Source organism: Nelumbo lutea, chromosome 1 (genome assembly GCF_056320005.1).
Source record: "Nelumbo lutea isolate HS-2025 chromosome 1, American lotus-T2T, whole genome shotgun sequence".
Taxonomy (NCBI): Eukaryota; Viridiplantae; Streptophyta; class Magnoliopsida; order Proteales; family Nelumbonaceae; genus Nelumbo; species Nelumbo lutea.
This window is the reverse complement of record NC_142684.1, coordinates 211,964,833-211,982,997: the sequence shown is the minus strand read 5'-3', so window position 1 is coordinate 211,982,997 and position 18,165 is coordinate 211,964,833. Positions and strand designations below refer to the sequence as shown.

At 34.9% G+C, this 18,165-nt stretch overlaps 2 protein-coding genes across 2 annotated transcripts; both read left to right on the top strand.

Moving 5' to 3' along the window:
* Nucleotides 1–383: 383 nt before the first annotated feature.
* LOC148880823 (uncharacterized) lies at nt 384–2,069 on the top strand. The gene has a single exon (XM_088962873.1). The coding sequence runs from the start codon at nt 423–425 to the stop codon at nt 1,752–1,754; it is 1,332 nt and encodes a 443-aa protein (XP_088818999.1). The 5' UTR covers nt 384–422; the 3' UTR covers nt 1,755–2,069.
* Nucleotides 2,070–10,546: 8,477 nt separating this feature from the next.
* Nucleotides 10,547–12,236, top strand: LOC148880822 (uncharacterized). Its single transcript, XM_088977276.1, has 2 exons — nt 10,547–10,630; nt 11,715–12,236. Exons 1-2 carry the CDS (start codon nt 10,547–10,549, stop codon nt 12,234–12,236), a joined length of 606 nt encoding a protein of 201 aa, XP_088833402.1.
* The last annotated feature ends 5,929 nt before the right edge of the window (nt 12,237–18,165 follow it).

Sequence of the window (18,165 nt, the reverse complement as noted above, 5' to 3'; positions counted from 1 at the left end):
TGCATTTGTACTGATTCCAAAATGAGCTTAAGAGATAAAAACATGAGTGCCTCTTGTTACATAATCCAGATAGAAAATTTTAGTGTGAACGGGGTCCAACTAAAGTCCCCATCAATCACCAACTAGATAACAAGGAAAAGATGGGCCTATGCTATGGAAACTTTGGGCATAAAAAGAAAATGGAGATCCTATATGGACGACAGCAAAATCACACTTAGTAAGTATACTATCGTGAGTTGGGGAATATTGTGTGTGTTGGTAGTATTGGGCCACAAGTGGGGAGCACAATCTCCATCTGCATGTGCCTCAACCACTCCCGTCCGGAGCCAACAACGCGGTATTGGACCCCCTATATTTCCTTATAAATACCGAACCTGTCTTTCTTTCGCATTCCATGGTTTTGTAACTTAAAGACATCTTCTATGGCTACGTGTAGAATTTTCAGCGTTATTTTCTTTGTTTTGTTATGTGTAGGCATATGTTCTGCTGCTAGAGCCCTCCTTACTTTCGAGGAAGGAGCAGGCTATCCTGGCTATGGCAATGGCCATGGCATTGGTGGTGGCTTGGGCTACGGTGGCGGAGGTGGTGCTGGTTATGGGGGAGGAGTTCCAGGAGGCTATGGGGGTGGTGGAGGCTCTGGCAGTGGTGCTGGCTACGGAGCCGGCGTGGGAGAACATGGTTTTCCTGGTTATGGTGTAGGGTATGGTAGTGGTGGAGGTGGAGGTGGAGGTGCTGGTTATGGCGCTGGTGGAGAACATGGAGGTGGCTATGGTGGTGGTGGCGGTGGTGGTAGTGGTGGTGGTGGTGGTGCTGGCTATGGTGCTGGAGGAGAACATGGTGCCGGTTATGGTAGTGGAAGTGGTAGTGGTGGTGGCATTGGCTATGGTGCTGGAGGAGAACATGGCGGAGGTCATGGTGGTGGTGGTGGTAGTGGTGGTGGGGTTGGCTATGGTGCTGGAGGAGAAGGAGGTGCCGGCTACGGCAGTGGAAGTGGTAGTGGTGGTGGCATTGGCTATGGCGCTGGAGGAGAACATGGTGGGGGTTATGGTGGTGGTGGTGGTAGTGGTGGTGGGGTTGGCTATGGTGCCGGTGGAGAGCATGGAGGCTATATACCTTACTATGGTGGCTATAGTGGTGGAGCAGAACATGGGAGTGGGTATGGTAGTGGTAGTGGGAGTGGTGGTGGTGGTGGCTATGGTGCTGGTGGAGAGAACGGCGGGGGTTATGGAGGTGGTGGAGGATCTGGTGGTGGTTCTGGCTATGGTGCTGGAGGAGAACACGGTAGTGGCTATGGCAGTGGTAGCGGCAATGGTGGTGGTGCTGGCTATGGTGCCGGTGGCGGTGGAGAGCATGGTGGTGGATACAATAGTGGTGGCTATGGTTCAGGAGAACATGGAGGTGGTTATGGCAATGGTGGTGGTAATGGCGGTGGTGATGATTACGGTAATACCGGAGGAACTGGCTATGGCATTGGAAGTAAACATGGTGGTGGCAATGGAGGTGGTGGAGGAAGTGGGGGAGGTGGTGGCATTGGCTATGGTGCAGGAGGAGAGCATGGAGTTGGCCACGGTAGTGGTAGTGGAGCTGGTGGAGGTTCAGGATATGGAGCTGGTGGTGAACATGATGCTGGTTATGGCGGCGGTGGTGGCGGTGGCTCCGGAGGTGGTGCTGGTTATGGAGCAGGTGGGGAACATGGAGTCGGATATGGAAGTGGAAGTGGTGCAGGAAGAGGTCATGGTGGCTACGTTCCATGAGAATGGCTTCAAATTGGCCAGTCAAGTTATCACTCTCCTTACAAATAAGAGGAGTGTGATAGTAATAATAAACTTTGAGTATTGGTGCAAATATATTGTGAGCAAGAACTTATCAACGAAATTAGGTGTCTTAATTAAATAAGATGCTATCTTCTTGTCGTCGCCTCGTCGATGTATTTACGTGTGATGGTCTTGATTCTTGGGCTCTTGGGTACCCCTTTGAGAGTCCTTAATTTGCATGGAACGTTTGAATTAATGCTAAATGTCTGTCGTCTTTTAATGGAGACTATATATGTTCTTCCGGTTTTGTTTTTATTTTGTCTTTTGTTTTGGAGAATGTTCCAACTTCCTTTTCAGTTATTAAGTATTGTGTTGTACTTAATTTTCAATAGTTGGTTGGTGAGCAAGAACCAAGAACAGGGTGCCTACTGTACTGATGATAGCTTCTCTGTCACTTCTTCTGTCTTCTATTACAGTAATACTGTCTTGCTTTTAGCGCGCATGAGCTAGGAAACTAACTGAGCCACTTTCTTAGTGCGTTAGAAAGTCTGACTAGAGATTACATGGTGGGATCTTTAGTCGGTTGGTCCCCAGACCCCACCATATATAAAGGGTCTCTTCAACTTCATTCAACCCTTCAACCAAATCAAAGAGGTGGGAACCATTAATGGTAGATAGTTGGGGAAATTAATGATGCTTTGTCAATTTGGATGAATGTCTCTGGAGGGATTTTCGATCCATAATTAAATTTCTGTTTTGAATATAATCTGGAAACTAAAATGAGAAACTGCCAGTAGCCTGGATGGATCAGAGTTTCCATCTAAATGGTTAAACAATCCAAAGAGTCCATCTCCACCTGGTCAGATATTTGGGGAGTTTAACTTGCCGAATTCATTGTTCTATATAACCTGTTTATGAATAGATTAGTTTTTCATATATTTCAAAATTCATATTTCTATTCTACAAACATTTGAGTTAAAAAAAAAAAAAAAGTTCATTGTAATACGCATTCTACATAAATTTTCCAAGGTTGACCCCTTAACACAATGAAACATGGGATCCATGCACGGTTCTGAACCAATTCAGCATATGGGTTGGATTTGGGGCCTAAAGACGATCTAAGATGGCTCTGTAAACAAATTGTTGCCAGTCGGGGAGAGAGAGAGACCTTTCTTTAATCTATATGGGTTGGTCTACCAGAACACTGTACATATCAATTAAGATAAGGATAACTGTACTAATTAGGATCAATATTTGGGAAAATTGCTGAAACCTCCCACAAAGTTTGGTAATTGCCATCATCTCCCTTGAACTTTCTAACAGTGGCAAGGAGACTCCCTCTATTAGAATCCTCTGCTATATAATAAGAAGCATGTAAATGTCCAAAATACCCATTAAGTTCCTATTGAGCCTGGTTTCTACAAGAAAAAAAAAACAATATAAACGTTATGAACAACAAAATATAAAATGTTTAAGGTTTCAGCTTTACCTTTGAGCAATTGATATAAAGGGTAAATTTGGAAAATATATCAATTTCATAAAAGAGACAGTAAGGGTTTGAGGTGTGATTGATATGAAGAGAAAATTTTGAAAATAAACATTTTGGTCAAAAAATAATTGCATGGGTATTTTGGACATTTTCATGCCTCATGTTAGAGGATTTTAGTCTACTTACAACTGTCATAAAGTTTAAGGGAGGTAATTGTAATTTGAAAACTTCAGTGGAGGTTTCAACAATTTACCTATATTTTTTAGCCCAAAGTATAATAAATATATACATATATAAGAAGAAAAAATCTATGATATTGGAAAAACATGGTACAAAAGAGCTTTGACCAATCAAAACACCCTATGAATTTTGATGAATACCACCTGATCTTTTATCATACTGGTTCATTGATTGTAAGTTTTTCCACTGTCATATCTTATAGGTATCATATAAGAAGGTTCTATAGATTTTCTGGAAAACTTACCCTTTAAGTATTAGCTCTTTTGTGAATCAGAGAACCAAATTTCTTACTCATTGGGAGAACGGGAGTGCAAATTTTGCATCTCAAAAATAATGCAAAATTTCCACCACCTTCCACCTACTTCAATTCTCTTTCATATGAAATGGGGACCACACCATCCAGCTCTCTTCCTCACAAACATCATTTTGCTTCTTATTTTACTCCACACAAACAAATAAGGCAAAGTCAAATTTGAAGAAGATCCAACAATTTGTGAATAGGAGATCCAAAGTGCATTTGAAGCAAAAGTAAATCAGAATTTTTCATTCAGCCTATTTGCACTCTTATGCATTTACACTAGTTGAGCCTTAGGAGTACAAATACAAATATATACAAAATATAAGGTTTTATACTCTACATATTTGTATCTGTACTCCTTCCAAACTGAGCTTAGTTTGGAAGGAGTACAAATATAAATATGTAAGAGTGCAAATACATATATAATAATACAAAATATAAAAATTTTTCACTCCACATATTTATATTTGTACTCTTTCGAAACTGAGCCTTAGCATTTAAGCAGCACTGCATATTTTCCTCAAAGAAACTAGAAAGATCATCATTAGCACCAAAATTGGTTAAAGACCTGATAGTGGTAGGCAAAGGACGTCTCTTTCATTCCTCTACAAAGCTGGACACAACTGACTGGCAATCTAGTGGCTGAGAAGATCCAATTGGCAGCCATTCATAGTCCTTATGGTGGGAAGAGAAATTCTGTATGGTCCCCTCCCTCATCATTAAAAAGAGTAGTTGTTAACATCAAGGTCTCAAAAAGGCCAGAGGTAACGGTTGAAACTCAAAAGAGAGGCATAAAGCTTAAGACATACCTCAAGATATCACTAAATTCAAGTGTAATCTTATAGGTCAATTGGTATATGGCAAAATATATGGTGCAAAAACTGCACTGTAAAACAAAAACGTAACTAGTGGAAAGCGAGACATTACAAGTGATATATTTAACTTTATTAACGTTTTATTGTGATTGGTAATTACATAACATGTTTAATATGATTGGTTTTTCTGATTTATTGGGCAATTTTTGCAGGACTCTATAAGGATTATACGTTTACGTATTTTTGAAAGGCAACTACATAAATAATTAAACATTGCATAAAAGGAACAAAGGGGATAGACATAAAATCTAGACAGGACTCTCCCCCCCCCCCCCCAGTGGGGTATCACTATCCCCAATTACCCATTTCATATCACCTCTCAAAAAAAAGATCATTAACACTTCTAATCCAATTGGTGTGGCCTCTGTCTACTAACCAATAAGCTTTTTTTAGAACACCTAAGTTTAGTCCAGGTGAAGGGGCAACCCCCTTTAAAGTACTCTTATGAAAGCATTTTTATAAAAGTATTTTTGCGAAAGCATTTTTAAGAAAATGCTTTTATGAAAGCACTTTTATGAAATTACTTTTGTAAAGTGCTTTCATAAAATTACTTTTTAAAAGTGCTTTTGTAAAAATACTTTTATAAAAGTATTTTTGTAAAAGTAATCTTATAAAAATGTTATTGTAAAAGTTCTTTCATAAAAGTATTTTTATAAAAGTGCTTTCATAAAAGTATTTTCCAATTAGTATTTTTCCAAGAATGATTTCTACTAGATATTTAGGCATGTTTGATTCACTGCCACTGGCTTCATTCTTTTAATTCTTGCCCATTTTGAAAAAGAATGGGCAAAAATGAATGAGATATAGGTGTTTGGATAATCATTTCTTGCCGCAAGACTCATTCTTCCCAAAATGAAATTTGGGTCTCAGCAAAAAATCTAATATATTTTGTGGCACGAAAATTTTTCATGCCCCATCTTACCAATTCTTCTTTTGTTCAAGTTTGAAACTCGAATCCTCTCGGCTAAAGTCACTAAACCCTCGTCCCCCCCTCTCTCTCTATACAAGGTAAAGTTGAGATTGATCTCGATCTTTTGAAGTCCTAAAGCAAAGATCGACCCTCTCTCTCTGTACAAGGTAAAGCTAAGATCGATCCAAAGAGCTCAAAACCAAGGTAATCTCTCTCTCTCTTCTTCTTCTTCTTCTTTTTCTTTCTTGTCTTCTTCTTCATCTCTATGTGATGGATACCTCCTCCTCTTCTTCTTCTTCTTCTTCTTACTCTGGTTTTCCCCTTTTAGGTTGACCACCAATATCAGTCCTATAACCATTAAGAGAAAGCAGCATCGATTAAGGTAATTACTTGAAAATGAGAAAATTACAGTGTCAATTTTACATATGTTGTTTTCATGATGCTAAGACGTTTCATCCAAAGGATTGACCAGATTCGTTTTACAAACTTACTCGAGTTCCTTGTTGGAAGACATGGCGTTGGATGTGTTACCTCCTCTGTGAAAAGTTATTTGTATTTTTCTTTGTTTTTTGTTCATAGAGTGCTCAAATGATCATTTAGAAAAAACAGAGAGTGCTCAAATGATCATAGAGATCCAAGTGGTTAAAGAGAGTGCAATTTTCACCCAATTAGAAACCTTGCCACCAAGACCGGATAAGGAACAATTGGTGTGGTATGAGAGAATAGTCTTGGATTTTATGTCCATACAATTTGGATCCAGAATTTCATCAGAAAGGTGCATTAGTTTTGTGAAAAGCATTTTCATTGACTATTCTTGTTGAAGAACTACAGCATTTATGTGACGAATTTGGTGAGGGTAGTTAAAATATCATATATCCCCTCTTCATGATTGAAACTAATATTATTGACTAGGGTTAACTTGTCTATTTTTCATTGGTTGTCCTATGGATATTTTCCTATTTAAATAATGTAATATATTGCTCTTTCCATGGCCAAACAAAATAAGGGAACAAAAATGGTAGCTATTATTTATAGAGAAAAGATAGTCTAATTGAACCTTCTAGATTGGCCATTTTTTCCAAGAAGAAAGATGATACTGCCAAAATTGTTTTGCATCCTTTAGTTATCTAGAGTAGTCTAGACTTTGATGGTTAACTATGAATAGTGTGCTATGCTAGGATTTTGAGAGTGCAAAGACTGTTAGTTGACTGAGGAGATAAGAATTATCACAGAATTGCTTGCAACACAGAAGCTGCAGACTTCCAAATGCAGCCTTTAAATTATTTTCAGTCCCTTGTCTCCACCATTCCATGTATTGGAACTATTACTGAATTGATGGTTAAGCATCATGAAGATTGTTAGCTTGTTAAGATCTTTTTCCCTTTTACTTTTTACCTTCAGTTGGATGACTGAAGAGATCCAGATGTGTGCCATAGCTATTGTCTAGAGAAGGGCCATTGTCCTATGCCATAACAAATTCCATCTTATAGCCAAAACCCAGTGACTTGCGGTCCTTGAATATCCTAAGAGAGAAGGTTGTAGAAATAATAGCACACCAAGCAAGTAGGGGATGCCTACATAGAACCCTTCCTATGTTGTTGAGTGGCAAATGATGCTACGTGCCATTGAATTGTTGACTTGTAGGGTTGATGTTCACATACAATTGCCTGATGCATCAGAACTCAAGCACACAAACTTACCAGCCTCATCAAGGAAAAGAAAACAGGATCAATGAAGTTAAAGAGCTTGCTTCTAAAAGCTAGATAGGATTTGAAGCATAAACATGGTGGTAGGTGAGAGAAAGATCATAAACAGACCCCATCTTTCATTTGTGCATATATAGGTGTATTAGCAGTCACTTGTCCTTAGTGATTGATTTATCTGAGAAATCTGGTCATTCATAGGATCAAGCAGCATCAAACGTGAATGTACTATGGCATCCCCTTGGTTGAATGTATTTGAAAATTGTGGCCTTTAGGCAATTTGTTGGTGACAACAAAGATGACTTTCTTTTTGTCCCCGCTTCCTTTGAAAATAGTAAAACTAAAAATTGATGCCAAGGGAGAAGCAAATGGGTTGACTAGAACTATTTGACCAAGAATAATCCCAAAAGTGGTGAAAAGCCATTGGTATTCAATCAAGATTTGAGAAAAATCATTGGTGTTTGCTTCTACTTTCAGGTGGACATCAAAGATATTTCAGACATGAAAGAACACAACCGAGGAAAGAAAAAACAACAACTATATGTTAGTAACTTACCAAGTGAAGACATTTAGATCTATGATCACAAAAAGCTGGTCACCTATCACCTTGGTAGTGAAACAGGCATTACAATCCCCTAAAAATAGTAAAATGTTCCACCATTTCTATCTTGATATTGAGTAAGGCCTTTTTCCCACACATTGTAAGGGAAATGGAAGATGAACCTGCTTTTCACCATTTAGATCTATGAGTTGCATGAAGCTCCAGATTGTTGGATATCTTCTCTGCTTAATGAGGTGTAGGTTCTAAAAAAATGGCCTACATGAAGCACCTAAACAAAAGCATTGCCTATCAACATTCCTCCATTCTAGAATTGATTAGTAAAGTGAAAAAAAAAATGTACAAATTTGTAAGCAAACATATCTCATACAGAATTTGAGTAGTTGCTTTAGTGGAAAAGCCTACCTCTCCCTTGAAAGGGGTTAGTTTTATTTCCTCATTATCAGCTTCAACATGTAATGGTCTACAGATTTTTCTAGTATACAAACAAATTTTTGAACAAATTGTATTTACATATAATTAATTACTTTTCACAATTCACATGGTCCTCTAATAGCTATGTTACAAGATCTCTTCAATCAGCCAACTGAAGGTAAAAAGTAAAAGGAAAAAAAGGTCTTAACAAGCCAATAGTCTACATGATGCTTAAGCATCAATTCAGTAATAGTTCCAATACATGGAATGGTGGAGACAAGGGACTTAAAATAATTTAAAGGCTGCATTAATTTGGAAGTTTGCAGCTTCTGTGTTGTAAATATTAATGATTTGTCATGCCAAAAGGGTGATATCAATTGCCATCTTGGAAAAATTGTTTTACAACGGTATGATAATACAAATTTAAGCTTCAAAATATAGATAAAGCTAATCTGGTCGGTCAAGACTGTTAGTTGAATGAGGAGATAAGAGTTATCACAACCGATGAATTTGAGATAAGTCTTAACAGTATTTTGTATGTGTACTCTTTCCAAACTGAGATTAACTACAATGTAATTAAGTAGCTAGCTCAAATGATTATATACAGTTATGCATCGGTGTTGCCTTTTCTAGTTGGTGAGTAAATGTATAAGTGAGGTCATTACCTTTTCTATTCAATATTGTGACTCTATTCAATCTTTGTAAAGTGTAACATGATTAGGATTGTATCCAGAAACCTTTAGTGCTTCTCCTAAGTAAGGCCTTTTGTCTAATTATTTAACTCATTTAGTGATTTTATTAGGACTAATACATTGTATGTTCTCCAAAGCTATTAGAAACCTTTAATGGCATATAGTGTTATCAAATGCATCTTAATTCAATAAGATTATGCTCATGATTTTTTTTTTTTTTGGAAAACCATGTTCATGGTTATTTTTGTCTGTATATTGAGATGAATTATTTATCTTTAAATTTCCTTGTAAGCAAGTAGTATGGATGCATTTTTGTGTAATGGATATGTCACATTTATGTTCAATTTTAATTATATAGAATATAAAATTTAATAAAAAAACTGCATAATTTTATATGTTTGTATTTATTATATTTTATGTAAATATTATGTAGCGGATTTAGGTTTCACCACCATTATAGGATTTCCCACCCCATTTAAAGGCGATTATTATCATTTGCAAGAATATAGAACAGTGAGACGACGACTAAATGATGCTTGTGAACTATTTAACCTTCATCATTCATCATTTTGTAATGCAATAGAACGATGCTTTGGAGTGTTTAAGGAATGTTTTCAAATTTTGAACCACATGAAGCCTTACAGTATTAACACACAAAGGCGTATAACCATTGCATGTTGTACACTTTATAATTTCATTAGGCAAGAGACATTACTTGATTAAGAAGATTCATTGTTCGGAAAATATGAAAATAAAGAAGCTATCAGAGATAGCAACACAATTGCATCATCAAGCACACAAACACTAAACTTAAGGGTTTGTTTGATTGCTGAGAAAATTGGACTGAGAAAGGATGGGATGAGAAGAGGAAAATTTATTTTCTCAGTTAGTTATAATGTGTTTGTTTGCTGAGAAAATTTTTGTTAGAAATTCCACTCTCTAGTGTTTGTTTTGCAAGAAAATTTATAGGAGAAAATGGTTGAGCTTCCAGCCATTGAGGGAAAAACATGGGGTTGGGAAAAAAGAATATAATAATAAGAGTCTTCGGTCAAACTAAAAGAATAGAATGATCTTATTTTCCAGATATTGTTAAAGATTTGTTCAATCCTTTCGGTTGTAGGATTTAACAACATTTTCAACGTCTGGACTTGCGGAATATCCTTCACCAACGACGCCTTTTTCCAGATAAGAGTCTGTCGATGCCTTTTTCTCTGATCGTTGTGAATACGCTCTTCACCAACGACACCATCGCATGGCGGGCTGTGGTAGAGGCACCGTCGTAGACAAACGCGGCGACGCAGGACGTGGGCGACCGACCTTACGCCATCGCATGGTGGGCTTTGTCGAGACCCTCTTCTCTTTGCTTTTGATTTTGGGAAGGTCGGTCGCCTGCATCCACGTCTGGCTGCGATTGGGAGGAGTAAGGTCGGTCTCCCTCTTCTGTTATGCTCTACAATGGTGATTTAGGGTCGAGACGTGGGCGTGGTGCATTAGGGTCTCGGCGGAGGGTGTGGAGTGGGGGTTCAATACAGAGGCGGCACTTCCAGTGGCGACGCTCAGCAGCAGCCTCCTCTGCTGAGGAGTAGGCGAATGAGCGAACAGAGAGGAGGTTATGGTTGGGATGCTGCAAGAGGATGTGGTGATGATCGGCGGCGGTGGTGGAGGTGGTCGAGGTGCTGATAACAGGAAGAAGATGGTTAGTGGTGGAGAGGGAGAGGAGATGATCGACTTCTTGCTCTGACAAAGCCCGAGCAATTTTCTTAGCGTTTTCTTTTGATCCCGCATCTCTCTTGTTTCTCATCCCAAAATACTGATTACCAACAAACAAACACAAGAAAGGGATAATCATTCGGGAAGATTCCCTTTTCTCATCCCTTTCTTAGTAGACAAACAAAGCCTAAGTGCTCGTGATCAAAATGAAAATGTTAAGAATTGATATTGCTAACCAGTTGGTCGATAAACATGGATATGAATGACTTCCAACATGTTGATAAATAAATTTAATGAAACTAATAGATATTTTATACTTTTTTGTATTATTCATTTTGATGTTATACATTGCTTCTTTTCATTTTTTATATATATTTTTAATGCAACAAACTACAAAAGCTTCTTAAGTTTTTTGGTCCTTTTTCATATTGTGTTATTAACATGGGGCCCACATGATTCCATGATATATATTTTCCATCAAGTGTTCTATGTAGGGGTGTCAATTGGACTGAATTTGGTCCAATCTGATCCAATCCAATGTGAGTACATTATAAATGGACCATGTTTAATCCAATCCAATGAATATTTTGGACCATTTTGGACTGGCCCAATTCAATGTTTAGATTGTCCAATCTGTTCAAATTCGTTTTGATTGATTGGTTTCAACTCAAATTCAGTCCATCGGCACCTATATTCTTACCTTATATCAATGGACCAGATATTGGCTTAATCCAACTCAATCTAATATAAATTTTTATTACGAATGGACTAGATGGTCCAATCCAATCTAATAAATTAGTCCAATCCAATATGACTTGTTGGTCCATCCAATCCATCTAAATTGATTTTGGATTACATGGGGTCTAATCCAAAACCAATCCATTGATACCCTTATAATATTATTTTGATTAATGAAAAAATGAATGAGAATGAAATTTGTAACCAAATTTACTCTCATTCTTGCTATAAAAAAAAATCATTTTTTGGGAAAAAAAGCTTGGTTCGTAGCAATATTTTTTCAGCGGCAGCTAATGACTTGGTTTAATGAACGACGTGAAACAAGTATGCAGTGGACAACAATACTTGTTCCTTCTGCTGGGAGGCGTGTTTCAGAGGCTCTTGAACGTGCAAGGACCTACCAAGTGCTCCGTGCGAATGAAGCTGAGCTTGAAGTTATTTCTCATGAAGGAACAAATATTGTGGATATTCGCAATCGATGTTATCTGTGTCGAGGCTGGCAGATTTATGGTTTGCCCTGTGCCCATGCTGTTGCAGCACTTCTCTCCTGCAGACAGAATGTTCATCGCTTCACAGAGAGTTGTTTCACAGTTGCAGCATATCACAAAACATACTCACAGACCATTCATCCTGTTCCAGATAAAAGCCTCTGGAAAGAGTTATCAGAGTCTCAGAATGGAGAAAACAAGACTGTTGAAATTATCATAAACCCACCCAAGTCACTTCGGCCACTGGGACGTCCAAGAAAGAAGCGAGTTCGTGCTGAAGACCGTGGACGTGTGAAACGAGTTGTACATTGTAGTCGTTGCAATCAGACAGGTCATTTTAGGACAACATGTGCTGCACCTATATAAGTATTTTTTTGTTGACAATCCCCTATATTAGCAGATTGGGGGTACTTCCATTCTCTTGTGCAAATAAGCTTAGGTCTGTTTAATATATCTGCAGTTTCTAATAGTTAGTTTTAGTGAAATTAGAGCTAGTAAGGTGGTTCAATTTCCAGATAAAGCTTCATCATAATAATAAAATGATTTTGAGGATTTGATTCATCACTTCAACTTTTTTTTTCAAAATGTGTACAGTTTGATGGTCATAAAATTTTTCATGGTTTTATTTTCCTACTGCTTCACTCTTAATGATTTCTGTTCTACATTATTCATTACATAAGAATGAGAAAGAATGAGAATTGAATCAAACATGGCCTTATTATCACTCTAGCTCCAATTCTACCTCCCATATTCCTTTAGATAGACATAAATTAAGCCCATCGCAAAGAGCCAAATCTTCAGCAAGAATTGAATACCATCACCATAGTAGTTACAAAAACAAAAAAGAAAAGCACCAGAACCATTTCTCACAACACCACTTCCTCTGCTTACACCCAGATTCCCACAAAAAGCTCCATCAACGTTTAGGTTGAACAAAAGGATAGATGAGGATTGCCAATATATCCAATGAATAGTGATCCTCCTAACATGCTTGATAGGAATATGAAGAACATTTAAGATAAAAGTGTTGCTTTTAGAGGATGGGCTTGCACGAATCAAGTTTAAATTCATAAGGCACTTGTTGTTCCTTCTAATGATTGTTGGTGCAGGGGCTCCTTTCCCTTCAAATCTTCAACTGCATTTTTCTTTCCATATCAACCATATTATAATCGAGGGGAGGATTTTAAAGAAATGATGAACTTGAGAGTCATTGTTAGCAAGATTCCTCCACATATAAATTATTGGAACATTGAAGTGGCCACTATAATATCTCCATACTTTAAAAGCCACTGCAACAACAACATTTGGAAGCTAGCCGGATCCCTTTCTTCATAATCACATCATCAAGAGGTAATGCACCAACTTACAAACAAAAATGGATACTTTAGTAGGAAGGCCCACTTTCCAAATATACTGAAACCAACTTACAACATTATCATGGATCCTAATGAGATTCCAAACTAAAGAAACAGAAAAACCACCATTTGGGTTTATGTTCCAAATGAGCTTATCATCTTCATCATTGAGAGTGACTTTCAAATTTTTAGCTAAATCACAATGAATTGAGGAATAGAATCAATCAACTCAAAGCACCAATCACCATTAACACTTAAAACTTGGTTGACATTGAAATCTTGAACCTGCTCATTATCTAATTCAAAAATAAGAGGGCAAAGATCAGTCCAATTATCATACCAAAATGAAATTCACCTTTCCCACTCAACCATTGACAATGAAGAAGAGCTGTGTCTTTTAATTCAAACATATTTTTCCAAAATCTTGAACTAACTCTTGGTTTTGAAAGAAGAACATGAGGGGTTGATTTAACATATTTGGAATATATGAAGTTAGCCCAAATGCTACTCTTCTGAATAAGTCTAAACTATACTTTAAGCATAACAACTTTTAATATATCATAAAGAGATTTGATACCAGGACCCCCCTCCTTAAGAAGTTTACAAATTTTGGCCCAACCAATCCAATGCATTTTGTTTCCATGAACAGTGTCTCCCCACAAAAATTTAGAAAAAATAGAATGAGTTTTGTTTATAACTGCTTTAGGATGTGAAACCACACTAAGAATACGTATCGGCATTGATTGGAGAACATGTTTTATTAGAATCAACCAACCTCCTGAAGACAGTAACTTTCCTTTCCACTCTTCAAGTTTACTTTTAATTTTCATCACTAAAGGCTCAACATCAACAATTTTCAACCTTTCGAAACCAATAGGAGCTCCAAGATATGTAAAAGGAAATTGCTTTTACTTAAATCTGGTGACATTCTTGATCATATTGATTGTCAAACTATGCATTTTTTAGTGCACTATAAAGCAAGATTTCTTTTTACTTACTAGTTGACTAGAAACTTTTTCATACATAGAAAGAAAAGACTTGAGATTATAAGGCCTCATTTCTCTCCTCTAGAAAAGATCATTATATCGTCTGCAAAAAGACTATGAGAAATAGGCATACAACTCCTTCAAAGAGCATAGTAAGGAACCTAAGCATTTCTATAAATAGCATGAAGGCCTCTACTTAGCACTTTCTCAACATGGATAAAAATACTAGGAGAGATAGGGTCACCTTGTCTCAAGCCCCTTGTAGAGTGAAAGTATCCTTCTGGAGAACCATTGATCATCACAGAGAACCAACACATACAAATGCAGAGCCTCACCAAATTAATCCATATGCTATTGAAACCAGATTTATGAAGGATAGTGAATATAAAATTCCAATTCATCCTATCTTAAGTCTTTTCCATGTCCAATTTGAACATAACATTACCACGCCTTGATTTTCTAGTAATTTCAATAGCCATTTCCTAAACAATGCCAATATTATCACCAATGCTCCTTCCTTTAATAAAAGCACCTTGCTCCAAGGAGATTAACCTTGATAAGATAGTTGAAAGCATTTTTGTGAAAAATTTAGCATAAACCTTGTAGCAAAAATTGCATAAACTTATAGGCCGGTAATCCAAAAAACTCTTAGGGGCATCATTCTTTGGGATCAATACAATAAAATGGAAATATAATATCTAGGGAGAGATTTAGTGTAAAAAATTTCTCTAATGGAATTACAAACATCTCTTCTAACAATATCCCAACAATGAGTGAAGAAACTTCCACCAAAACCATCATGCCCATGGGCACTTTTAGGGTTCATAAAGAAGACAGTTGACTTTATTTCATCCAAAGATGGAACTCAAGTAAGAAACAAATTGTCATCATTGGAAACCAAGAAAGGTATAGTATCAAATAATAGTCATGCATTTCACTTCCTTCATAAAATAAGTACTTATTGGTTAAGTGTCTCTTCTATCCAAGGATTAAAGTATCAATATTGGGTATCGTATCGGGCAACTTGGATACGGATACGCTTGGGAAGTGCATGGGTACGGACAAAAAAACATGGAAACACTTGGATACTCTAAGAAAATGCATACAAATTCCATAAATATATTAATGGCATTAAGTTTAATGTCAAAACAACTATAAATAATATATAAATATATAGGAATTGTATATTTAAATATATATATATATATACATACATATGAAGAAATATATTATAACTAATATAATAGAACATGTAGATATTATACAATTTTATTAATAATGCTTCAATCAAGAGTCCAAGGCAAATATTATAAAGATTTTTATAAATTAATACATGCAAAAAGCCAATATTATTTTATTATCTATTAAAGTGTAAGGCATAAAGCATATGCAACTATTATATTTAAATTATTATGTCATTTTTTCTAATTTACTACTTTTATTTTTTAACATTAACAAAAAACTCAACCAAAAAATTAATTCTTAAATGTTTGATAAATAATATTTATATTTTTGTAAACAATAAATATGTTATTATAAATGTAAATTAAAATATCAATTAATAATTTATAAAAATATATAATCTTAACTTAAAATATATCAAATCTATTAAAATTTTGAAAATGCATATCATATAAAAATTCATAAATTTTAATTACTAAAATAATTATTCCATTATTAATATTTTATTTTTATAAAATTTTGAAGTTAAAAATTATTTTTTATATAAAATGTAGATTAATGGATTTGATAGATTCAATTTATATTATATTTTCAAATACTTTGTAAACAATACTTTTATTTTGTAAATAATAAAAACATTGTTATTTAATGCAATTAAAATATTAATTAATAATTTATAAAAATTTAAGATATATACCATATGAAAATTTGTAAAATTTAAGTATTAAAATAATTATTCTATTATGAATATTTTATTTGTATACATTTTGAAATTAAAATTCTTTTTTGATATATATATATATATATATATATATATATATATATGTGTGTGTGTGTGTGTGTGTGTGTGTGTGTGTGTGTGTGTGTGTGTGTGTGTGGATTTTATAAATTATTTATTCCATTGATTTATAAAATACTGATTTTGAATATTGTTCTTTTTAATTTATAATTGAAGTTTTTGAAAATAAATGCATGTTGTTTTATTTGCATGTAAACATTAAGTTTAATAAAAAATATTTTATTACACATATTAACATGAAATAACAAATGGCTTTGTGGTTAAAGTTGAATGTTGAATGTTGAAAAGCATACCCCTAATTTGTTCGTTGCTTCTTAACATTGAATTTTGAAAAGCATTCATGCATTTTAAAAGGAAATTAGAGCGTTCAGTTGCATTTTTGAATTTCAGCCTTAACGTCTAATCCATCAGTTATTTTCTCATGATTTCTTTTTAACTTTCCAAAAAGTACCCCCAAAAGCTTTCTCCTTTTGTGTATGCTACAATTTGAAAACCCTATGTATGTTATTTAATTATTTATTATATAGTAATATTTATTTTATTATTCATTATTTTAATTAATTAATTGTAAAATGCATAATTATTAATTATTAATATGCAATTAATTAATTAATTAACTAATAATTATATAATTATTTTTGTTAAAATATTTATTAATTATTTAATTAATAATTGCTTAGTTCTTTAAAAATATTTAATTATTTATATTTTTATCAACTCCATAATAATAATTATTAATTATTTAATAATTTCTATGAAAAATAATAATAATTTGTCATTATTATTATTAGTAGTAGTAGTAGTACTATATAGGAATAAATTGCTTAATTGATTTGTAAAATTTAAAACAATGTTTCTCACACGTCCAGTCAAAATAGTCAATTGCTACTTTTTCAGAAGTCAAACTTTAGATTTTAGAACAACATGTTGGGCTAAATGCTGAAATCTTAAAGTGCACAATAAACCTGCACTTTAGGAGCGTTTGGTTCACTCTTTAATCTTAAACCTTAATGTATAGATCATACCAATTTTTTCAATAATATTATCAAAACAATGATATTAACAAAAAATAATAAAATTAATGATAAAATACTAGAAACAATATTAAATATTAACACATTAATAAAAATACTAAAATAATAAAACCATTTTATAAGTAATATTTACTATTTATTAAATGCTCATTTATTCAATTATTTACTAATAATTAGATCTAGGAATCGGGTCGGGTCAAGCTCGAATTGGATTATTAACTTAATTAATTTGTTAAATATTTAAACAACCTTTCACATATTAGGGTCTAAATGGTCAATTATCAAATTTTAAAGCTCAATATTTCACAATAACATTCTTTAAATTCATAATTCAGAAAAAAAATACATTTCTTAAAATAATTATTACAGCTTTAAAGACATTTAGTCTAAAATCCTAAACCTGTTTGAGATAGTGTATGATTTTGATAAACGGTTTGGTTGGGGACCCTAATCTATATTTATACTACCTAAAAGAGTAAATGTCCCTCTTCTATATTGAATTTTCATTGGATGTTTTCTACCCTTGTGTAAAGATAGAATAGGCATAAAGATGGCATACATATCTTTTACTCTCACTTACATAATTTTATCTTGGATATAATGCCACTTGCACATTTACTAGTTACTACAAAATTGTCGTCCCTAAATTAGGAGTCTGACTTTCGAGCAGCCGGCCTATGCATCCTTCCTTGCATTGCCAATATCTCCCTAATTATGTTCTTTACTTCGTAGCGATTCCCGATGCAAGATGCTGTTGGGACGGTGTGAACACGGACTTCCCTTGACCGAAGCCGATCCCCTAGAATTAAATCCGTTTGCATCCCTTTCAATGAGTCCGGATCTCAGAGGATTTTCTGGCCGCACATCGGGAAACATCTCCCATACTCATTTTTATTATCTGGGGAGATGTTCCCAATTCAGGGTGGGATGTGGATGTGT

Bases quoted from the DNA above. Each gene is read 5' to 3' on its own strand.
- LOC148880823 (XM_088962873.1), top strand. From the start codon at position 423: ATGGCTACGTGTAGAATTTTCAGCGTTATTTTCTTTGTTTTGTTATGT.
- LOC148880822 (XM_088977276.1), top strand. From the start codon at position 10,547: ATGGTTGGGATGCTGCAAGAGGATGTGGTGATGATCGGCGGCGGTGGT. The intron at 10,631-11,714 runs GTTAGTGGTGGA...ACAAGTATGCAG, and splicing joins CTGATAACAGGAAGAAGATG to TGGACAACAATACTTGTTCC.